Source organism: Ceratotherium simum, chromosome 9 (genome assembly GCF_057802395.1).
Source record: "Ceratotherium simum simum isolate JZ-2026a chromosome 9, ASM5780239v1, whole genome shotgun sequence".
NCBI classification, from domain to species: Eukaryota; Metazoa; Chordata; class Mammalia; order Perissodactyla; family Rhinocerotidae; genus Ceratotherium; species Ceratotherium simum.
In genome coordinates this window covers 31,391,071-31,416,106 of record NC_141908.1, presented here as the reverse complement: position 1 = coordinate 31,416,106, position 25,036 = coordinate 31,391,071, and the positions used below count along the sequence as shown (strand labels likewise).

Below are 25,036 nucleotides of genomic sequence, written 5' to 3'. Positions count from 1 at the left end.
TATATAAAGAACTCATATAATTCAATAGCAAAAAAACTAATAACCTGATCAAAAAATGGGCAGAGGAACTGAATAGACATTTTTCCGAGAAAGACATACAAATGGCGAACAGGTACATGAAAAGGTGCTCGATATCACTAATCATCAGGGAAATGCAAATCAAAACCACAATAAGATATCACTTCACACTTGTAGGAATGGCTATCAACACTTATCACCTAGTGTTGGTAAGGGTGTGGAGAAAAGTACCTAGTGTACTGTTGGTAGGATTGCAAATTGATACAGCCAATATGAAAAACAATATGGTGGTTCCTCAAAAAATGAAAAATAGAACTACCATATGATCCAATAATCCCACTTCTGGGTATATAGCCAAAGGAATTGAAATCAGGATCTTGCAGAGATACCTGCATTCCTGTGTTCACTGCAGCATTACTCACAATAGCCAAGATATGGGAACAACCTAAGTGTCTGTCATAGATGAGGATAAAGAAGATGTGGTATATATATACAATGGAATATTAGTCAGCCATGAGAAAGGACATCCTGCCATTTGCAATAACATGGATGAACCTTGAGGGCTCATCCCTCAAGTGAAATAAGTGAAATAAGCCAGACAGAGAAAGATGGAAACTATATATCACTTATATGTAGAATCTTAAAAAGTCAAACTCAGAGAAACAGAGAGTAGGGTGGTAGTTACCAGGGGTTGGGGAGTGAGGGAAGTGGAGAGATATTGGACAAAGGGTACAAACTTCCAGTCACAAGATTAACAAATTTGGGGATCTATATGAAGAGCATGGTCATTATAGCTAATAATATTGTATCATATACTCGAATGCTGCTAAGAAAGTAGATCTTAAATGTTCTCACCACAAAAAAGAAATGGTAACTATGTGATGGGATGGAGGTGGTAGATAATGTTATAGTGGTAATCATTTCACAACATATAAATGTATCAAATCAACACGTTCAACTTATACACCTTAAACTTATAAAACGTTATGTGTCGATTATATCTCAATAAAGCTGGGGAAAAAAAGAGAAAAGTATCTGTACCCATAATGACAGATCTAAGAAATATCTGTATATATCACGTAATTTCTGAGCTGACAATCTTTGAGATAATCTGGGTTCATCTTGTCATTTTACAAATTAGGAAAATGAAGCCCAGAGTACAGTGACTTGCCCAAAGTCACATAATTCCTCCTGTTAGCTCTCATTGTCCTAATAATTAAATCATAATTATTAAAAAAACCTCAAATGATTAAGAATATAATGCTCTATAAGTGAAAGTTATCAATGAAATTAACTAGTTATCAATGAAATTAACTAGGGCATCCAATGTCTAGAATCCAAAAATACCTTTAAAACATTCACTTTTTAAAAATAATCTCAATCACACTTCAGATTCCCAAAGGTAAAGACTCTTGTTTTGTAATGCTGAAGCACCCAGACACTCCTCGATTTCATTAGCATTTTTCATCAGCTCTATTTTAGAACTCAGCATAAAAATATCTTCCTTTATCTCTATCAGCAGCAGGCGCCAACTTCCCATACATCAACTCCACCTTTGTATTTTGAGGGACATTTAATCACCCCAATGTCTGAAGTTTATTGCTCAACACCAACGTATGCTTCTAAAACTTAAATCCTCAAATATAACATCACCAAACCAGAGCTTAAGAGGGTGAATTTTATAGTGTCTGAGAATTCAATGCTAACATTAGATTCATTCGTGAAGACTCATGAAATATTCAGTTACAACAGAGGTTCCATGAAAGAATGATTAGGTTTACAGGAGGTCATATACTCTAAGCCTAGATAAGCCATACCATCATCCAAGCAGGACTTTCTATGTTTCCCAGAAATGTCTGTAAACGGAAGTAATTGGGAGAGACTTTTCTAGTATTTAATAATCCCAACTCCAAACCTGAGTGTTCCCACAGAGCAGGATGATGTCGAATTTAGCCTTTTAAAGGTCAAATGACTAAACTCAGAGAATTTGGTTTTAGGGACTTGCGAGGCGTAAGCTGAGCAATATCACACCTTTCCTTTGGCTTGATAAAATCAATCCACATTTATTAATGGCTACTCTGGACAAAGTGCTGTGTTAATATAAAGCTACGGTAATCAAAACAGTGTGGTATCGGCATGAAGATTAGATCAATGAAACAGAATAAAGAGATCAGAAACAGTCTCAAACACTTTTGGGGGTGACAGATATATCCATTCTCTTACTGTGGTGATGGTTTCATGAGTGCATACATATGTCAAAACCTCCCAAACTGCACACTGTAAATAAGTGTAGCTTACTTGATGTCAATTATACTTCAAGAAAGCTATTTTTTTAAATGTCTACTTTATTTTTCAATGACCTCTCTACATGGTGGCAAATGGTTTATTGTTCTTGGCTGACAATATTGTTTATTCTCTTTTCCCTCTGCTCCTAGCTCATGGGCAACTTTATACCACCCCCATTCTTCTTACCTCTCTTACTTCCTTGCTATCAACGGCACCAATGTGCACAACTTCAGAGGATTAATCATGGTTGGTTTAAGCCAATTATAGTAATCCTATTTCTCTTTGCTTTCCCAGCTTCCCTTTCAGTTTGGGGTGACCATGTGACTCAATTCTGACCAATAAGGTATAAGAGGATGTCTACTGGGGACTTCTGGGACACAGTTCCCTCCTGGACGAAAGCTGACTGTCTTTTCAACCCATCCTGCCTTGGATGTGGTTGTGTGAGGATGTGATGATTGGTGCTACAGCAGCTCTTTTGCTACCATGAGACAAAAACCTACAGATATGAAAAGGTAACAGGCTGAGAAAAGCAGAAAGGAAATAAAAAGCCTGGATCCCCGACATTGTTGAAACACTGCACCAAATCAAAATCTGCTTCTAAAACTTTCATAAGTGTAAGAATGACCTGGGGAATCTTGTTAAAATGCAGATTCTCAATCAGTAGGTCTGAGGTGGGCCTGAGGGTCTGTATTTCCAACAAGCTCCCAGGTGATACAGATCACAACCTGAACAGCAAGATTCTAGACTTCTCATATTGTGAACAATTAAATGTGGCTTTATTTTTTTAAGCCACTGTTAGAATCCTATTACTATCAGCTGAAAGCTTCCCTAATTCATACTGATTTGTTGGAGAATTTTCACTCTGTTGGGTTCTCATAAAAAAGGAAAAACACAATTATGAGACCAGAACTGTTGCTTAACCTATCTAATGCCAAACTTCTGTGACACTGGCAGATAAGTTTGAGGAATAAACCAATTTACATAAGGCCAACCAAGATTGGAAGACATTTCCTATATTTTAAAAGTAAATTTTTTTCTCCTCCTCCTCACCCAAACAATCTTTTACTTAGTCATTCAATCAGCCTTTGTTCATTCATTCAAATATTATCAAGCACGTGGCAGATACAAAGCACTGTGCTAAGCATTGGATACTTAGGAGAATAAAACATAGACCCTGCTGGCTTAGAATCATGCCATTATAAGAGCAGGTAGAGAGGATAAAAGAAGGGCTGGCTTACAGTCTTCACATCATTGGTGCCAATAATTCCACCGATCTCCCCCAGATCCTTCAACAGCAAATTCAGGATCTCGGTAGCTCTCTTTTTCTGGTGGTTGCTGAGCTCTTGTAGCTGGCTCAGCTCTCTCTGTGTGGTTGTCAGTGTAGTCTGAAAAACAAATTGTTAACAACAAATGAAAAGAGTTGTCCGTTGATTTAATACATGCAGCAGTGCAGAGAACAACAACATAATGTAGGAGGGAATTCTTGTATCATTTTATGTGATTTCAACGTAAGAGTCCTTTTAAGGCAAACTATAGTATAGCACTGTATTCTGTGAGAAGAAGAGGAATTTGTCTTGGCCTGATATGTTACATATCTACATATCAGACGACGACTTCCAGATCTGTGAAATAAGTTTGCTTATTAAAAATAAATAAAGCCCAAGAGGAACCCTTAGGTTTATAACATGTAATCACATCTTCCTGCTTACCAGATGTTCTGTTTCAGTCCACATTCTCCAGGGTCTAAACATACCTGCAAGCATACCCACCTGCACTCCCAAACCAACCGGCTCCCTGGACCACTTCCAAATTCCCACCTGACTTCATAATAATAGATGGGTCTGGAAGGCCCAGAGGGACAAAAACAAGTGTAGAAAATGACTTAGAAAAAGTCTTCTAATCGTTACTGTGAAGTTGAATTGAAGACTCATCATCTCTTTTCAAAATTAGTCAAGTTCAACAAAAGATGGCTTCTTAATATATAGCAGAAATTCCATTTTATTGCCAAATATTATCAAATCTATCTTTTTTCCATCCCTCATGTATGTTACCAAAAGGCATACTTTTTTCGACTAATAACTTAATGAACTCTCAAAATGAATAGAACAGCCATCTTTTGGTGTCTTGGTATTAACTCAGCCAACAAAAAAAATAATTTCCCTAAATTACAGAGCTGGGGAGGTTAATACAAAGACATTTATGCAATTCTTCAATATGCAGCTATTTCACCAGAGCACTTTTTAAAGATCTGACTAAAAACAGTCCTCTCAACCAGTCTAGTAATACTTTGGTTTGACAGAAAGGAAGAAATTATTTGAGAAGCAAATAAGACCAAGGACTAGTTAAAGAATCCTGTAGAAAACAGTAAGCAGAGAACATCTAAGTCTCCTCCTTTCCTAAGTGACTTCACGATTTCTGCTTGTTTTTCTGCTTGTTTTTGTTTGGGCACTGCCACTGCTTATTTCATTTTGTTTTTAAAATCCACGGAAGGGGCCGGCCCGGTGGCGCAAGCGGTTAGGTGCGCGTGCTCCGCTGCGGTGGCCCGGGGTTCGCTGGTTCGGATCCCGGGCACGCACCGACGCACTGCTTGGCAAGCCATGCTGTGGCGGCGTCCCATATAAAGTGGAGGAAGATGGGCACAGATGTTAGCCCAGGGCCGTCTTCCTCGGCAAAAAAAAGAGGAGGATTGGCGGATGTTAGCACAGGGCTGATCTCCTCACAAAAAAAAAAAAAAAAAAAATCCACGGAAGCAGAAGTTCCATCTTGGGAAGCCGTTAAAAAGGTCTTCCTCCATGCAGCTGAACGTATGGAGTGAGGAGCATTTTCGTTCAGCTCTACGGTCAGCAGATTAGAGCTTTTCTGCACCATCTGCTACTTCCCCCTGCCCAGGAGGACTGGATGTTTTCCACAAAGCAGGCTGGACACAGTCCCATGATACCAGGCCATCGGGCCGAGCGAGGTGCCAAGGGCAGCTGGTAACAGCCACTCAGCTTCCTACCATCCATTCTCCAAGTAGAAAAAGACAAAATGGACACATCCCACCACCAGCCACCTCACCAAATGCTCACTGGCCCTGCTGCTGCTAGCTCACTGTGCAGAACCTGCAGCATCTTTCACAGGGAGACTCTGACGATTAGGAAATGTGCAGACTGAAGCACTGGCCTAAAACAGGACAACAGACAAACCAGGAGAGCTCAGTCCCGGGCCAGGACAAGAAGCCATGGGGAGGGAATGGATTTCATTCACGAGGGTGTAAACAAGAAGAGTGAAATCCATACCTTCCATGAGTCACCCACTCCCACCTGTTAATATAACATTTTGAGATTTATTTATTGATATTGTAGCACATGCACAGGTCTATGCTAAGTGCTTTATGTAAACTGTCACTAATTCTCAAGCCCCGAAATAAGTATGTTATTATCACCATTTTTACAGATAAGGAAATGAATGCTCAAGAAGTTTAAATGTCTGGACTAAGGCCTAATTGTTATAAAGTCAAAATTTTAACTAAGATTTTTCTGTCTCCAAAGTCTACACTCTCTTGACTACTCCACAAGGCATCCCTGCTAACGTTATAAATCCCCTGGATATAAAACAGTCGTGATGTGCAGTTCCGAGATGAGCAGACAAAAGTTACTTACACAAAGTCTTTCAATTATTGGAGGATTTCAGAGAATGCATTTAAGTCTGACACTGAAAAACCATTCAGCCAACTGCCTTCCTATATACTGTCTGTCAACAAACATCAATCTAAGTACAAGAATGGCAGCTGAGGAAGTCCCGCCCCCTAGACACAAATGCGCCCCCTAGACACAAATGCTCCAACCGTTTTCTGGGCCAGCTCATCCGTCAGCTGCTCATTGGCCCTGGTCTTGTCCTCCACTTCCTGTGATTTCTGGTCATAATTGACAGCCAGCTCCTCTAGGGCCTGGAGAACTTCCTTCACCTCATCTTTGGCTGCCTCGTTTTCAATCTGGAGACGCGTCAGCTCCTCCTGGATCTTCTCATAGTCTCTTCTTGTGGAAGCTAAAAGCTGGGGAAATGGGAGAGCATGGAACTGGTGAATCTAACATTCAAATGTTTATGTTCTATGTTCTATCCAAAATAAAGTAATTTTAAAAACCAGACACAAGAAAACAAGTTGGAAAAGCTCAGAATGATTAGAAACACTACCGTATATCCAGATGCTAAATTAAAAAATAGCATGTTATTTCAAAAATCTTCTTTTTTTTTTCTTTTTTTTCAGTTTAAAGCTACATAGGCTTAACTCATGGGGGGAATCATTTCTGAGGACTATAATAATACTTAACATGGTTTTTAAATATTATAATTATTTCACATAGTAAACAGGTCAATTTCAGAGTCAACCAAAACAGTATAAAAGGGTAGTCATCAATTTTTATTAATATTCATCATAGATGTATAGAAGGATATACCCCAAACATTAACATAAGTTAGAAGTGAATACTGGCTTTGTGGATGCTTTCATTATCTCTATGCCTACTGCATATTCTGATTTTCCTGTAATGAACAGAGATTGCCTTGACAGTATAGAAAACAAAAATATTAACAGTTTTAATTGTAACAGAAAGGAAAGTTTATCACAGGCAGTTGTATCAAGTGGGAGATGCAAAGGAATAGAATGGGAGGAAGAGTGCAGGAAATACTAAGCAAATGGAAGCCTCAACTATGTGTAAGAGGGAGATCAATTAAATATGGTTCATCTGATTGCAAAGGCATAGACGATCTCCCTGCCCAGGGAAGTGTTTGGGCAGGGGGCATAATCATTGCCCTGCAGAGATGAAGGGGAACAAAGAGGCAGAGGAAGGAAATGGTTACAGAGAGAGTTATATCTATGGGAGGGCTGGGACTGGGCACATGACCCTAAACCATCTGCTATAATTGCATCACGGGATCCAATTTACAGCATTTTGGCAACAAAGCAGAAAGCACCCTAAAGCCTAAAAGAGAAAAAATACTTAGATGGTCCTCAGCAAGAGAATTACTGATTATCCATGTTTGATAGATTGGCTTTCTGTCCTCTGCTTAGGTTCCTGTTTGTAAAATACTTGGCAAAACACCGTGCAATAAAGACATTTCCTGGAGAACTAAATACCATGGGGGAGAGACTGAAAACACTTTGCCTTCTTTTCACTGTATCACATACACACTATCACAGCACCTGGACGCCTGTCCTCTCTGCTTTTGCCTCCTCTACCTGCCACTTTTGTTCTTTGGGGTTTTCCCCCCTATAAGATAGCACGAGAACATGGTGTACATCAAAGACCTGGGCCGGCTGATTTGCAAAGCTGAAAAAGACTAAAACAGCAAGAAACAGGAGTGCTGGGCTCTGGGTATGAGGAAGTAAAATCATCCTTGCTAAACTACCAAGCTCCTTTGTCTCTGTTCTTCAAAGACTAAGTGTAGCAACCAGCTACTCACTCTCAAAGCCCCAGGGCTCTACGAAGTCAGACATTTATTTTCTAAATTCAGCTAAAATCAGCTTTTAACAGGCATTGAAAGGAAATCTTTCCACATGATTCAGTGATTTTTAAAAATTCTTTGCAAATTAAATTTCTGGAATAAACATCAACAACAAAGAGTAATAAAAGAACCTTGTAAAAAAATTTTTTTTATTGTATTCTTTACCTCATCCTGATCCAACATCTGTTGCTTTAGCTTTTCAGCCAGCTGGCTCTGCTGGTTAATTTCATCATCCTGAAACGAAACATCATGTTTAATTTTTTTTGGTTAGTTATGTCATTTTTGCTATCCTGGTTTTGCAATGACAGTCGATACCAGGATGCCAGCTGTTAGCTCGCTAATAAGATGAACGGACTGGTATGGCGCTTCCCCACAGCAGAGATATTGGTTCTGGGATCTTGATTTGGCTAAAATACTACTTCACTCACCTTTCTCAGCAGATGAAATATCTGAATATTCTGGGAAATGTAATATTCTACACATTCAACTCAATTCCTGTTCATCCAGAAATCAAGAGATCTAGGATTTGGGAACTGAAAGGGCCTTGGGAGCTATCTCTCCCAATACCAAGAGGTCAACAGTGAACTCCTAGCTCAAAAAATAAGGAAGTAAATTTCTAATAATCTGCACTGTAATATATTCGAGTCCCAAATCTTGTCAAACACATCAGTGACCAGGAATGCTGCCATGTGAAAGGCAGGAGAGACATGGATTTCTGCTTCAAACCTCTTACTTAGAAAGACTGGAAAAACATTTACTAGAGAATTAATCTTTGGCAAGAGCAGACCTCTTCTTGATTAGAAGTTAATTTTCTTACCAGTTAGAAAAAACAAAGAAACTCAAGGAAGCTGGGGGTACAGAAATGCTAATGTTTACTTTCTGGCCTGTCACTGAAGCGGGAAAGGATCTACCCACAGGCAAATACACTCTCCTCACTCTCATTTTCTGCCACTAGGTGTTGCTGCCACAAAAGCCAGAGCTGCCCGCCTCTCACCGCCCAGTACAAATGTCTCTGCCTCCCCCTAGACACCGTCCATCCAGCGCAGGCAAAGCAGCAGGCGGACCACGCCCAACTGCACGAGACTCAGTCTTCACCACGAAGGTTTCCATGAGCTCAAATGCAGTTTTGAGGCACAGCCTGTGAAGAATGACAACTTGACTTCACACGTGCCTCTCCCTTAGAAACAGGAGAAAATCTTATTTAATGACACTTCTAGGGTCTCAACCCTAAGCAGAGTCAGATTCAGTTCAGTATTATTGGTTCCCTCTTTGTGCCAGGTGCTGCCCAGGTGTTTTCATCAGCAGCCTGTAAAAAAAACCTGCACTGTGCTTTCTGCCTTTTCCAGAGGTGAGGTGAGGGGTGAACTCAAGGGCCTGGGTGGCAGAACCTCAGTTTTCCACAGGATATTCTCCAGCCTGTTTGCTCGTGTCTATGCATACATTTAAATCAGATTAACTCAGTGTCACAACCTAATGCTTTCCATGGAGCAAGAAAATTCTAAAATCAGTATTACAGAATCTGTAACTCCTTTTCCTTTTCTGTAGAACATCTTTTGGTCTTATTTTTCTGCTCAAGGAGATTCTGTTTCTACTGAAATTTTTACACCAATGTTCCTTTAATGGTTCTACAAAATACTCACGACTTTCCTCCCTAAATCCGATTTCTGGCACGAGAATTAGGGAAATTACACCAGAGTGAAACCGCCAAAAAATGGTAATTCCACAACTAGAAGACTATTTTGTAGGGCATATTTTCTTTTCTACTTTATAAACTTAGAATGTCAGTTACCAGGAATGATTTCGTGTTTATGGTCCTCGGCACATAAATATTAAACAACTTAACATACAAGACTCAAGGAGTTTAACATCGGGGAGCTGCCAACTCTTCCCCTGGGACGTATAAGCAACGGCTACAAGTGATATAAATCACAGTAGAAGCAAAACGGTGGAGCAAGCGCTTTGTTCTTATCCTGTGCTCATCTCAAGGCCTGAAGATGCAGGCTTTCTCCTGGACAGGTAGCAAGCCGGGGTGCAGTGATTTTTGAGGTACAGTGAGAAACCAAAGGCCCTTAGCCCCTCTGGGAAGGGTGAAGAACAAGGATTACATTACAAGGACATGAATCACTTGTACCAGAGACATTTCCAAAACTATACTTAAGGCAACTTCTCTAAGGAATTAGCATAGTCTATTGAGATTTTTTAAAAATTTTTCAAAACTTTCAGAATAAGATGTGCTGTGCAATCTGTATCTATACATTCAAATGCATTAGAACATGCTCACTCTCATGCCGACTATTAAGATCTAGTCTGTGGATAACAGATTTCAAAGCACTTTTCAGAAAATATTCTTGTACTTGAATTTTCTTATACATGAAATAGGTGAGTTGTCAACAGGTCACTGGTCACCTTTAATTATAAAGATGTTTTTGTTGCAATGGTAATCAGTGAAATAAGGTTCAACTTATATTTCTACTTACACTTAATTCCCCTCATCCATCTCCAATGGTACAGTAGCTTTGGAGAGGTGATGAGGAATAAGAGAGAGAGTGCCAACACCAATTTGCTCATCTTATAACTTTGCTTTCAGCCCACCTCTGCACCACCACCCCACAGATACCACATATGATGTGGATTCTCCCTTAAGCAAACAGAACCCAGAAAGGAGAAGAGAGAAAGAAAGAAAAAAACTAATATTTATTGAACATCAGCTAGGTACTAGAAACTTTTAATCCCCACTGTAACCTTTGAAGTAACAGATATGAGCCCCATGTTGCAGATGAGAAAAACACCTTAAGCAGCTTAGGTCATCAGCCAGGTCTCAACATTAAGTCACATAACAGGTCTGACTCACAAGTGCGTGCTTTTCCATCACACAGCACTGATTCAGGAGAGGATCTGTCCTTAGACCCCTGGAGGGGAAGCACAGAGGGACAGAGGGGGCAGCTGGGAGGAGGCTGTGATGTCTTTCTCCTGCCACATTCTAAATAGATTCATTAGAGCTGACAAGTTCCTCTTTTAAAGGACTAAGGCCAAAATGGGATGAGCACTGGACTGGGAGTCAGAAGCTGTGTAACCTCACTGCAGCTCTGGCACCTACGGATGATGTAAACTTGGGCAAGTCATGTAACCACCCTGGGCTAGTTGCTCATCCAGACCTAGATACTTTCAGCTCTACCACTCAATAATCTATGAAGATGCTGTGTCCCAATTCATGTATTCTCAAAAGTATCAAACTACCTACATCATCAGAAGCATGAAATACCTTCTAGAACCCTTAAGAGGAGGACAAATAAGAATGACATCTGGAGGACATAATCAGTCAGTCCATGGGTAGAGTTACTAAGGTCAAACCACTAGCTTTGGTGCCCTCTAAAGCTGACGCTTTTGGGCTCAGTTCTCTCCCAGATCCCTCGGCATCAACCTGTGATGGACCACAAATGCCAGCCTTGCAATGTATGCTTTACAGGGTTTTCAAGGCATCTGCCACAGGAAAATGATATGACAGAAAACGTCCTAGGCTGGTCATCAGGAGGCAGAGACTCTAGGGTCAGCTCTGCCAGCTACCAACTGAATATCCACAGGGCAGGGCATTTTCATCACTCTCAGCTCGGTCCTCATCACTACCTTCCGGAAGCTGGATTCAAGACTCTAAAATCTTTCTCAGATCCATGAAAGCTCCTCATGCCACCAAAATAAATAATCCCAATTCCAACCAAGGCAGGAGTCTTTTCATAGAAAACAGAGTATTGAATCAGGTTATCACCCCTCATCCCAGATTCTTTGGGGATTACTAAAAATGAACTCACCAATTCTAAAATTAGTAAAAAAAAAAATTGCAGTATATTTAAACAATAGCATTTCTTTGGAGAAATCAAGAAATCGTATATACTGTTAACTTACTATTAATTTCCTTTTTCTATTACTTGGTTTGAGGTTTTACATAAAATACCTGAGGAGAAATGGAAGGATAACAGTATGTCAAGTGCCTAAAGGGCAATTAACCCTGCTCTCATGGGTGTGAACATCTTATTAAATATGCTACCAGAAGGACAGGGTGACCCCAGTTTAGCACTGTGGTTATAATGCGAACTCCCAGAGTCACAAACACAAAGCAGACCAGCAGACATTTCTCTTATAAAAGCGATACCAGACTCTGTGGTACTCAGAAGAGAGAGGCCTGTTAGATTAGTGGTGATGTTAATATAACAAAGCTGTTTCATCCATGCCAGAGGTGTCCCCATGCACTCTGAGCTGAACCACAGCAAAAAAGCTTAAATCAGACTAAAAATATCAGCAACCTTGATGAAATGAACTGAAAGGATTTAGAATATTCCAAAGGCAATATGCCAAGATCACGTGAAACATTAATTTAATTTCCTACACTTCTGGGATTCCTAACCTGACCTTCATTGGGGATGAATGCTACACAGTGTTCTCCAAGGTCTCTTTTCCTCTATTCCAACTTGTGCACTGACACGACTATTTGAGTCCCAAAAGTTTGCCATAAAATTGGATATCCCTAATCAGCGTGTCCAAACTACTGCATTCAAGAGTACGCCCCTGAACACAGCTTTACCAATAAGGTAGAAGCCATCAGACCACACACCACTTCGACTGGTTCCTCATCCCAGGGCCTTAGAGTTACACGATTAAAGTACACACTTGAGTTTGGGGAGCCACCTCCCTTGCCCCTACAGCTGACACTACTGTTGGAGTTTCTAAGAGGTGAAGGACAGGCCCAGAGAAGAAAAGAAGAGAGAATTAAACAAAGATCACACACACACACACACACACACACACACACACACTCTCTCATGCAGTGATCAGCCCCAGTCCGATTTCTAGAAGTGAAGACTCTCTCTGTCTCTCCAGGTCAACACTCTACTCTTCCAATCAAATTTCCATGAAAGTTTCCATTCCACATGAATCAAGTTCCCTGAGTTTGACCAATCAAGAGCTAGGTAGATGTTAGGAAGACGGACATAAACATTAGTCTGCACCCTACTTCAGCTCCATGGGGCTTAAGCTGCTTCCGGCCAACAGGTCTGGGACCTGCCACCTTTAGTCTTTGTACCAAAGTAAGGACTATAATCTCTGCCTACAGACCTTGTCATCGAGTTGTCTGTAGAGACTGGAGATCTCCTCGTCATACTTCTCCTTTTCCTCTGCAGAGATGCCGGCAACAACAGGAGCGATGTTGTCTATGATGGGGGTGTTATCACAGGGCTCCAGGGTCTTCTGGTCCTTAGCGCTGATTTGTTCATCCTCAGGCACAGCTTCTCCTGCAAAGCATAGCCGAGAGGAGTTGGGGATTGAAAAAATTCAGCATGCAACCCTCCAGGAAGAGTTCCAAAAATAGTCACTCCCGTGAAAAAGACACAGAGGACACAATGAGGAGCTGTTGTAGAAAGTTACACTTTGTGTTCTTTCTATTTGACAAGAAAGGTCATAGTTAATTGACCAAAATTAGTCTAAGGAAGAAGAGGACTATATAATACTCCCTCCCTCATGATGCATCACTTACGTAAACTGTTTCCATCAACCACACAAGCTCTTAACTAATCCAACTTGTAGCAGTACCCAGAATTTTTTGCATACACTTTCTTTTTGTTGAGGAATATGCTGAGGCTTTACTAGAATCATATTGTCTCTAGTGACTGATTCACAGGGAAACAGATCTCTGAGGCATCCTCATTACCGATTAATTAGGTTACCATTTTCTTAATAGAAATAGTGAAATCAAGGAAAAAATTTGCCATTGTTGAGTACAACACTGTAGGGCCCCAATCCTCTGAATCTGAGAGTCTCTGAATCTGAAGCAGGAAGCCAGGTAGCCCCGGACCCAGGAATTCTGACTGACACTGCACAAACACATCCTACCACCACTCTTTCCCTCAGGAAGTCAGAATTAATTGGCTCGGCTGGAGAGTTCAAATAGAATAATTTGCTGTGATGTCAGGTAGTCCCAGGAAAGAAAAAGCAGCCGATCTAGAATATGATGCAGAGACCTGCATACCACTTCTCAGTTTGCAGAGTAGCATTTGTTGGGGCCTCCAAAAGAAGCATTACCAGTTTTGATCATGCAAACTGAGGGAAAAGGTGAAGTTCTCAAGCAGGGCAATGGCCATCCCCAACAAGAAAATTCCCTTGCAAACACAGACTGCGTCAAGAGGATTCTGTGAAAACCATGTGGCCCAACTGAGTCTCTCAAATATCTTTTCGGAAAGCAAACCAAACCCAAACATACTTTTTCATCACAATGTTTACCATCAACTTCACACTCAGTTTGCTACAACCAGTGAGTGTCTGCCATGTTCAAGCCTCACTCCAGTTCTCAGCCCATAAAATGCATTTTATGGAAATTCCCCAGGAAAACTGCCCTGAATCAGAGGGAATTTCTCAACAAAAACAAAACAAAACAAAAAAAAACCCCAGAAGAACTGAGATCCTAATTTGTGGCGTCCTTAATTGTATATATCATGCCTCAAGGAACCCACTTGAACTCTGTATCTATTTATCTCAATATAAACAAAACACTTTGTGATGGGTTAGCTTTGCTACGTACAATTCCATTATCTAACTTGATAACCACAAAATGGTACTGAAGGCCTCCATGTCAAATAAAATTAACACCCAATGATTTCACTTTTGTGTCACAGTTCTGTTTGAAGCAGCAACTTAAAGCAAAACCTGGAATAAACTATTACTTTCCTGAATACAAAACTGAGCCAACCCTTTTTTCTTCTAAAGCTCAACTAGACTGTACTGTACCTAAGCCTTTTTCTAAAATTATTGACCTGAAACAAAACCAGACTATCAGAGTAGCCTTTGAACTGAACCTGAACCAAATCAATATTTCATTCAGTTCCAATTCCTGGTTTAAAACATCTATCAACAACCTTAGTGTGCAGACTAGATTTCATCCAATTAAAGGATCAATATTCTCTACAGCTTGCTAAATCCCCAAGCCATAAAAGCAGTACCATGTTCTAGTTCCTAAGAATTTTTTTTTGCTTTAAATATGTGTGTGTGTGTGTGTGTGTGTGTGTGTGTGTGTATATATATATATATATTTTTTTTTTTTTTTTTTCCTAACTATAGAGTATAAACTAAAACTTGAAAGTCCTCTTTCACCCCTACCTCCCAATTCTCTTCCTTCTCCAGGGAAATTCACTACTAACACTTTGGTAAATTCTTTTGTCTACTTGGATCATGACTATATCTCTAATTTTTCAGGCCTAGCTTTTGAAATTTGTGAACAGGGCAATCCAGGACAGTATAAATTTGATCTTCCAGCTTACACATGATGAAGGTGAAATTCTTAACTGCACTAGATCAGAAATCAGCCAGAATTTGGTCATATTATCCATAGGTCAATTCACCCCAAGTCCAGAGGTAAGATAAAAAAACATCTGAAAGCGACATATTCCCTGTGTTCTTCGGTTGCAAAAGGCCAAAGAGGCAGTGATATCATGAGGCTGGGGCAAGCTCAGGAGATACTCAGTGCATGCTTCAATTCACCTCGGCAGGCAGGAGCCAGGAATGAACCCTCATAACCTAACAGCAAATGACTTGCTCTAATCAAAAGTCATAGGTTTGACTCCCCTAGAGCTGCCCTCTTCTCTTATTGAGGAATTACAGCATCACCAAGTACTAGGGTTGTCCCAGATTAGAGAAATTCAACAAGCCAGCCAACACTGCTACGAGGCACCCTAAAAGTGACCAACAGATGCTGCATCAACATCTCCAGTGCCATAGCGGGACACTACGCCACACTGCACCTTTTAACAGATCTAATTAATCATAATCCCTCCTCCTGCTTAACCTCTTGGTTTGCTTTTTTGTAAAAGAGAGGAAATAACAATGCCCCTTTACCATAGTGTTGTTCTAAAGATTAAAATAGTACAGTAGTCCCCCCTTATCCATGGGGGATACATTCTAAGACCCCCAGTGGATGCCTGAAACCATGGATAGTACTTAATCCTATATATACTATGTTTTTTCCTATACATACATACCTATGATCAACTTTAATTTATAAATTAGGCACACTAAGATTAACAACAACTAATAGTAAAATAGAACAATTATTACAATATACTGTAATAAAAGTTACCGTAGATCCTAGCAACCTCAGCACACACAATTTTTTTTCTTTCCTTATTAAGTCAAGAACTTTCACCTTTTCACTTAAAGGAAGCACTTTACGGCTTCTCTTTGCCGTATCTGAGTTGCCAGCATCACTACTCTTGTGCTTTGGAGCCATTATTAAGTAAAATAAGGGTTATTTGAACACAAGCACTGCGATACCCCGATAGCAGATCTGATAACCACGATGGCTACTATGTCACTAACGGGCAGGTAGCGCATACAGCTGGATCCGCTGGATAAAGGGATGATTCACGTTCTGAGCGGGATGGAGCCGGATGGCGGGAGATTTCATCAGGCTACTCAGAACAGCACGCGATTTAAAACTTATGAATTGTTTATTTCTGGAATTTTCCATTTAATATGTTCAGACCACAGTTGACCATGGGTAATTGAAACCACAGAAAGCAAAACCATGGATAAGGGGGGCTATTGGATATGTAAAAGCACAAAATGTGTTATTGTTTAAAGTCCATCTCTTATCCCCTCCTCTCCCTGACAAACTGTCAACTTTTTAGGCTTTGCAAATAAATTATTATTTTTACTTATTCTGAGATTAGTGTTTTTGGGGCCTTCACAATACCTCTGTGGCTGGAGCTTAGTTCTAAAAATAAAACACAATATAGCTATGCAAGTCCCTTTCAGGTTTATTTTTATTATTATTAGAACAATATTTGAAACCTAGAGCAGACTTTCTGGTTTCGCTTGAACAATTCTCTGAATCAAAGCAACAACATGTCTACAAAGCTACATCTAAACAACGAGCTCTTCCCAGTTTATATTCTAAAGGTCAGGCAGTCAGGATTATTTTTTGCAGCAGCCGTTCGGGGCCGAGAAGAACAAAGCAGCAACACGCAGGAACAAAAGCAGCAGGCGTCTGTGGGAGAGCACAGCTCCTGCCCAGAGAGGAACCAAGAGCCGGTTTTCCCAAACCCCACTGCCCTTCAATGGACCGAGAAAATGACTTCCAGAAGCGTCCCTGGTAACTACACTGTCCAGCTTACAAACACGTCTGGGGATTGTAAATTCTCAAAGCCATGCAAGACCTGACACTAGGCAATCTGTCTCCATGGCAATCTCACCACGTTAATCGAGAATATTCCCTGCACTGCAGTGGACCGAGTCTCCGGAGGAGCCCCCACGAGATGATTACAAAATAACTGATTGTAACAAGGCAGACAGCTGCAAACAAACCCTGGAGAAATAATGCCCTAAAATCCAGCAGTATGGAGTAAAAGGACCACCAAATGAAGATTAGCATCTATTTTTATTTTTATTATCCTTCTTTGCATTAAAAGCAAATTCCTCTTAGTTTATCCCCCAAGGCTTATACCTACTGTCTATAGGGGAAGAGCTTATAATATTGTAAAACATTTGATTTTCTAGAATGAAAGCTTCACCCCCACCCCCTCCACTAGAAACCCTTCCCTCCTTCAATAAGCATCTCAGCATTTCCTATTGTCGGATGTAATTACCTTTAAGGACTGAAAAGATTTGTGTGTACACAGGAGCATTCACTTGGAGCATGCCTATAAGATTTACAGAGCATTTTAATTATAAAATGAAAACCCCCAGAGGGCATAAATAACGTTGGTGTGAAAAGTAGAAATCCATCAATTGCAACAAACAAGAATGACAGACTAATCAAAAATTCTCATTAGGGCTATTAGTTCAAAATTCTAAAACAGGCTTTTTTGGTTTAAAAAAAAAAAAACCATTAGACTGCCAGTAATTCATTAAAATTTCACACATGAAATAGCAACGAGCTAGTTATCCTTTGCATAAGTTGAGTCCTAAAGCCTCTGGAGAACATAGAGAGGTAACTGCATTCTCTCTGCAACTCCAGGGCCGAGACTGCTGGTCATTCACAGCTTCCGCCAGAAACCACAGCAGATCTGGCAAAGGAGGTGCTTTCTTTTAATACCAATTAAACAGGCCCAGTAGCTGACCTAATGGTAGGTAATTTCTATATCAAAGAAACTAAAAGGAAATCTTTAAGTTGCCAGACGGGTAAGAACGGCTGGCTACAAGATGTGATTATATAAATGTGAGGTTTAAAAAAAAATCATTCCTCTATGGGATTATTTTGCACGCAAATAGCATCTTTTACCCTAGTTCCTAAAAATACTGTAAGCAGCTTAAGACATTCTCTAACCTGTTGTAGAGTCATTTTCTACTAAACTGGTCACCCAGGACTCTGCATGCTCTTTACATTCCTGACCTCTTGAATAGGCCACACCATTCTGCTAGCTGTCAGTATTTCTGTGGGTGTTTGGTTGTGGTCTCAAAAGAAGGAAGAGGGCCTAACAAATTGGACCTCTCAAGTGAAATGCTAACTTCTGAGCTTCCGCGGTAATGAATCCAAGACGGGGGCCAGCATCATCTACATATTTAATGCTAAAAGAGCAAATTGTGTTCCAACTACGGAGGCTTCATGGTTCTACAAAGCCCCGATCGGATGCGAGGTTACAGATTTAGCTAGGTAGGGAACCAAGCCTGCTGGTCTGGCAGGTTTTAATTTGGAGAATAAATCTGCCTTGGAGATTGCTGATTTTTCCACGCCTTCTCAGCCTGTGATGAAATCATTTCTTTGCATGATTTCAGCAGATGGGGTAAATCTACATCCGCTCTGTTATTTAATATTATATTTAATTAATCAAGAGATGCTGCAGATATGCTGTATTGTCAGGTCATTTCCCTGCACTCCTGACACCTGGATTTTCAGGGCCTCCTCTCTCTGACTTAGGCCCCTGTAAAAAGTTATTTTTTAAAGGGTAAAATTCAAACAAGTATCAGAAAAGAGGGCATGTGTAAAGACTGACCTGGTAGCAACAGCGAACTATGGACCCAACCCCCCTCTCTGAGCATTATGTTCCTGAGCCTTCAACCCTCTCTCCCCATCCTCCTGTCAAGGCTTCTTGATGGACTGGAGGGTGGCAGGGGTGAACTGGCAGCTGTAACTCACTTTGAATCCAACTATCTAAATCCATCCCCATTTATAGGATTGTTTGAGTCCTTTCCATACATATGATCAACAAGCAACAGAGCTGGAAAGAAAAAATCCTATTTCTGACAACTGCCCACTCCAGCTATCTGTCCTTAAGAAAGCAGGCTGAACAAATTTCCACGAGGCTGAAGTTGCCAAAAGAGCCTCCAGATCGAAGACAGACTGGCGATCGATTTCAGCCCACAAGATGTCACTAGTAGATTGCAGTGGACATATGTTGTTTTTCAGCCACTCAACACCCATTCTCATAATAGCACCTCAACTTCCCCGTGAGAAAGTACCCCCCTCCGATGGGTGCAGTCTTGGTCAGACAACACATCAGAGTGCCCTGTCCTTCCCCAGTGAAGGCACATCTCTCCTGGGCCTCTGGATCTCAAACATACAATGCAAATTTCCCATTCCCAAACAGTCAGAGGAGATTCACTACAGGTGTGGCCCCTTATGAGCCCTGTTGATTTGTTTCTGTTGCCTGTGTCTCTGGAGCAGCCCCAGCTTTGCTGGTTGAGCCTCGTTCCTTGGCTGTTATTTTGGTCTGTGAGTCACTCCTAGCCTTCTAGTGCTTTCTCTTTTTGTTTAAGCCCAGCAGGTTGCCTGTAACCCAAGGACCCCTAACTGGCACAGTGGGGAACGGAACCAGGCAGATGGGTCGCTCTCCTCATTCCTTCTTTTTTTTTTTTTTTTTAAAGATTTTATTTATTCAGTTTTTCCCCCCAAAGCCCCAGTAGATAGTTGTATGTCATAGGTTCACATCCTTCTAGTTGCTGTACGTGGGACTCGGCCTCACGTTGGACGGAGAAGTGGTGCCTCGGGGCGCGCCCGGGATCCAAACCCGGGCCGCCAGCATCAGAGCGCACGCACTTAACTGCTAAGCCACGGAGCCGGCCCCCCTCATTCCTTCTTTATAAGCATCAGGTATGGCCTCCCCATAAGCCACCATGCACGTGCCCTGAGCCATCCTGGCTTAATGGCCATTCAGAAATTAATTAAGGCTTGATGTAGTATACACATTACGAGTCACAGGCCAAATTCTGAGAATCTATGTTCTATGCCCAGAGGAAGAGACTGCCAGGCTTGCATTCTGAAGTAGCCCATGCAGCTACAAGGGGTTGAAAATTGGTACAGGTGGAGGGGGTGGGGGTGGGGACCAGCCTATAGGCATGTAATACACAGGACAGTATTTCACAACTTTTCAATGACTTTGGGTGGTGCATGCTCTCTCCTGTGGCACAGTCCCATCACTGTCAACTGTATCAGACATATCTCCCTTCACTATTTACATTATCTGCCTGGACCCGATTTGCCGTTGAGACATCATATTATTTTACCTCTCCTACTCCTTTGTATTCCTACCTCATTCTATATCACAGCAAATAGGAAAAAGCACAAGCATGCACACACAAGCACACTTTTTCTCTGCTACACTCCTCCCTTGCTTTCCCACAACTGGAGTACAGCAGCCAAACTTTTAAATTGTAAACACACCATGCAAGGAAAAATATCTGTTTCCCAGGGGAGAGTGCATACAATTAATAACACTCCTTCAACTCATTCAGACCGCAATGTGGAAATATCAGTACCCAGGAATTGTTGGGGTGAACCGAGTGGCTTCCTCCTACAAGCTTAGAAGCAATGTGTGTGTCAAATTTCAAAAGAAAGTTGGAAATGTCCTGCTACTCAGATCTTAGTGGAGGGCACTGCCTTTTCTCTACTCCATCCTTCAAAATCCCAGCTCTCTGGTTGACACAAGCTGGCCATGCAATGACTACGAGGAATTAGGACTGATACACAGGGACACCACCGAAGGGAGTCCAATCCCTTCTTTTTTGGGTGTGGTACTTTTCACACTTATCTAACTGGCCTAAACACAAATCACTAGGGCTGTGCGCAGGCTGCACAGATGATTAAAAGAGAATGAACTTAGGAGTCAATCTCCCTACATTCAGATCCCACCTCTACCAGACACTGAGTCACCTTGGGTGAGTCTTCTAACCTCTCAAAACCTCAAGGGCTGCTTGAGGATTCAACACCCAGCCTAGGAACATAACAAAAAGCCTGAGGTTATTTGTTGCCTGGGTGATGTACAGTTAACCCTAGCGATAGACCTTCACTCACGGCTGGTCAAAGGACTCCACCTGCCTCACTTCCTGCCTGAAATTTATATCACTAGAGTTGGTTCTCTACACTTAAGAACTTCTGCTCCCAGAAAAATCACCTTTAAAATGCAAATGTTAGCTTGGGAGGAAAAGGAGAGCTCTGTCATCTCCCTTCTCCCATCACAGTCACTCAGTGATCACATGGTAACGGAAGGTGGGTGTCTCTCAAGACTGCCTCCCTCTTCGCGTCTTCCCTATCCTCTCTCCATAGTCCATAGGGGACCTCACCCCGACTGTGCCTTCAATGACTTCCTAAAGATTGACAACTCTCAAATTTCTCTCTCTAGTCAGGGAGGTCCTTTGAGCACCAGAACCTCAGACCTAACTTCTTATTTGAGATTTTCACCTGGATGTTCCACAGGCACCTCAAACTCCTCTCCTCATCTCCCTTGTCTCCAATCTGGTTCTTCTCTGGGGTTTTCTGTCTCAATGAATGGTTCCACCCACCATCCAACTCAGCAAGCCAGAAAACTTGACACTCTCTCCCCATAGCCAAATTCTCAGCAAGCCCTGCTGATTTCACCTCGTAAATAACTTTCTGGCCCATCCATTATCTCTCCCTTTCCACTGACCTGTCTCCCAATTCAACTACCGTAATCTCATCCCTGGAAGACCACACCAGTTCCTGGCCATCCTCCCACCCTCTCCAGTCCATTCTCCAACACAACCAATGGATCTTTGAAAATGCAAATCTTATCATGATCTGCAGCTTAATATCCTTGAATGGCTTCTCATTGCTTACAAGATAATGGCCAAAATCCTGAACAAGGACTGCATAGCCCTGCATGGGATAGAACTGCCTACCCGTCCTGCCCATCTCAGGCCACTGTTCCCTGGCCCCAGCTCTCCACGCTAGCCTTCCTGCTCCTGCCCCTCAGGGCCATTGTAAACATGGTTCCCTCAACCGCCACCCCCCCCCCCAACTTCCACTTGGCACATATTTCAGCTGGCTAACTGCTCTGTTTGTCTCAGATCTTATTCCCTATGTCACTTATAGGAGGAAACCTTCACTGACTTCTCAGTCAAGGTCAGGGTCCCCTGTTGTAATAACTCTTAGCACTTTACACTTTCCCATTTTGATATGCAGCATAGACCATGACATGTTTATTGACTGGCTGGAGTCTACCTCTCCCATCAGACCGTAAGCTCAGTAAGGACAGAGACCACGTCTGACTGCTCACCCTTTAATCTCCAACTGCATTAAACATGTGCTTATTTAACATACATTTATGAAAGTATATCCTGTGCCAGAAACCATACATTAGTTTTCCCAAATTATGTAACTTACGGGCTTATGTAGGATCTCACCCTATAGGACATGGAAAACAGTAAATTTCTGAGCAGATTTGAAAGGTGGATGACGTGGGACAAACAGTTAAAATGATGCCAAGTGAAAAGGCCAAGATAAGGAAGAAGAGAGTGCCCAATAGAGATGCTAGGCATGAAGGTGAGTCAGGCTAACAAGGCAGTGGGCAGATCCCAAAGGACACAGTTGATCGAGGGATGGAGAATCGGAGGGTTAGAGCTTGGCAAGGGACTGGAAAAGATAGGAAAAAAAAGATCAGTTCCCCACTCCACAGTGTTTCGAAGGCCAATCCCCTCTCCCTTTACCAAAAGGCTTTACTGAATGTTTCAGTCGCCCAGCAGAGAACTGACCCAAGAGGATCCCAGAAATAGAACAAAATTTCATACGGCCACCCTTTGCCTTGCCAAGCACCCCTCCCCACTCTCCCACTCCTGCCAAATCGCAAGGAATCATCCACCAGCCCCAGGTGCTGAATTATTCAATTATTCTAGCAGCTTTAAAAACACATGTGCAGCTAGAAAATCTCCCAAAACGAAAAGAATTGTGTTATTTAGGCTACTAGGTCACTTCTTGAACCTCTCTTGAATCCTGGTTTGCCGCGTGATTGTTTTTCAATTGAACAGTAGCTCAGTGACACCCCACCCTTCCCAGCAAAAAACAGTGGTAAACGTGTAATCACAAGACGATGTGCTGCTCACTCTGCAGTTACAAGCAGGCGTGTTCCATCCCGATCCTGCACAGCATCCCCCAGGCTCCTACGCTTCCCCAAGACTGAGGTCCCTGCAGCACCTGAAATAAATACTGAAGACGGCAGCAAAGAATCTGAAGAACAACCCCCAACTATCCACGATCCCCCGACACACACACCAAGCTGCCTTATTTCAGTGAAAAAAAAAAAAAAAAAAAAGACATCCACCTTCTAATCTCCATCACAATGCAAAAGTCACTGAAATAATCTGTCTGCACTTGGATCTGGAAGCCCCTTCTTCAACGCCTCACCCACAACCCACCCACCCACTGCATGTCAGCTGTCTGAGATATTTTTTCGAGTAGAACAAACTACAGAGAATGTTTTGGGGAAAAAGAAAAACTAGTCACGAAATGAGCCTTTAAGACTCCATTTTAGCACAGAGCTTCTTCAGGAGCCCTCTATTTCTGGCTTTGAGAAAAGAGAGCATGAAGATGGGTTTGGCAAAAAAATGCAAACATTTGCCAGAGGTGATCTTTAACCCCAAATCAATTATAAAACTCACATAGGAGAGAATGACATTTTTCATTTAATCAAAAGCAATCTGAGCCACAAAGTCTCAGGCACTGCTCTTTAAACCTCAAATACGACTACCAGAGAGAAAGTTATAGTAATAGATAGAGGGGCCATCTCATTGGAAATAGATTAAGGCAAGCTTGCAAATAGTTACTTGCCCACGTAAGAATATATGTCAGCCAAGTGACGGGGTGGGAGCGGGGAGCTGTGTTAGGGAATGAGAAAATATCTTGTTCACACATGTTGTTGCAAGGCAGGACCAAGCTCTGCCATCATCCCCTCTGTCCCAAGTGTTCCAGGATGCCAACGGTCATCAGAAAAAGATAGCATATTCATGCCTCATTCTTCCTCTCCATTCTTCCTTACCATTTCTCCATCTGTTTAGCTCCATCTCCAGATGCTGGATAACATTCTTCAAAGTCTTGTTTTTCTCTTTCTCTTTTTCGTATTTCTTCTTCCATTCTTCCGCTGTCAGTTCCAGGTTCACAGAGACTGTATTCTTGATGGTCTTAGCCCTGGGGTTAAAAACATAAGGAAAAAATTCTGAGCATAGCTATCAGCATTAGCTAAATCATGAATATAAATAAGCCTCAAATTCTTTCACATCAAAAGACTAGCAGCAGGAGGGGTCTTAGGACTTCTATCTCCCACCCTCCTAGCTGTATTGATGGTACTTCTACTCCTAAGCCTCCAAACTCACTTTTCCTTTTCTCCTTCACCTCCTGCCAATCTCTAAATCCAACGGATTTTCATTCAAATTGTCTCTCAGGGTCACTTCTGTCTCTATTCCCTGTCACCATCTTAGTCTATGTTCTCAGCCCTGACTTATTAGCCTTTTTGAAACATTCAGCATCTTCCTTTAGCATCTTGCATATCACTGCCAGATTCATCTCCCTAAGCAGAGTTTCCTTTCAATTCAATTAACATTTATGAAACACTGGGGATATACTAAGACAAATGAGACAAGGTCTCTCGCCTCTTAGAGCTTGCAGTTTCTCATGTCAATAACATACAGACTGAAATAATATAATCAATTGTTTCTCTTCCTCACACTTGGTACCTAGAATCATCCCTGATGTGTTGAACACATGTCAACACAGGCATCCCAACATAGATGGGTCACTTAACCAAGTGAGGCTGGCCAGGTGAAACCACAGCTCCCTGCTGAGCACATGCCCCCATCACAGCCAATGTCAACAAGCAGGAGTGGAGGGCCACTGTTCTCAGATCATCCCATTTATCAAGAAAAGTCAACAATTGAGTCAGAAATTTTTTATGTGTATCTCCCAATTTAAAACAATTTTTCAAAATAATGTGGGGGACAAACAAATATGTCTAATGGCCACCATTTTGCCACTTCTAGTATAAGA

General features: G+C 41.7%; 1 protein-coding gene across 2 annotated transcripts in view; it reads right to left on the bottom strand.

The window, feature by feature from the left end:
- The window catches only part of KIF5C (kinesin family member 5C), a 159,648-nt gene that overhangs the window by 40,955 nt on the left and 93,657 nt on the right, over positions 1-25,036 (bottom strand). For both annotated transcript variants that reach the window (XM_014782430.2, XM_087435159.1), the window contains 5 exons: positions 24,033-24,181; positions 12,895-13,070; positions 7,954-8,022; positions 6,131-6,337; positions 3,543-3,689 (listed from right to left, as the gene is read on the bottom strand). In XM_014782430.2, the coding sequence (XP_014637916.1) occupies positions 3,543-3,689; positions 6,131-6,337; positions 7,954-8,022; positions 12,895-13,070; positions 24,033-24,181 (748 nt within the window). The remainder of the gene's footprint in view (positions 1-3,542; positions 3,690-6,130; positions 6,338-7,953; positions 8,023-12,894; positions 13,071-24,032; positions 24,182-25,036) is intronic.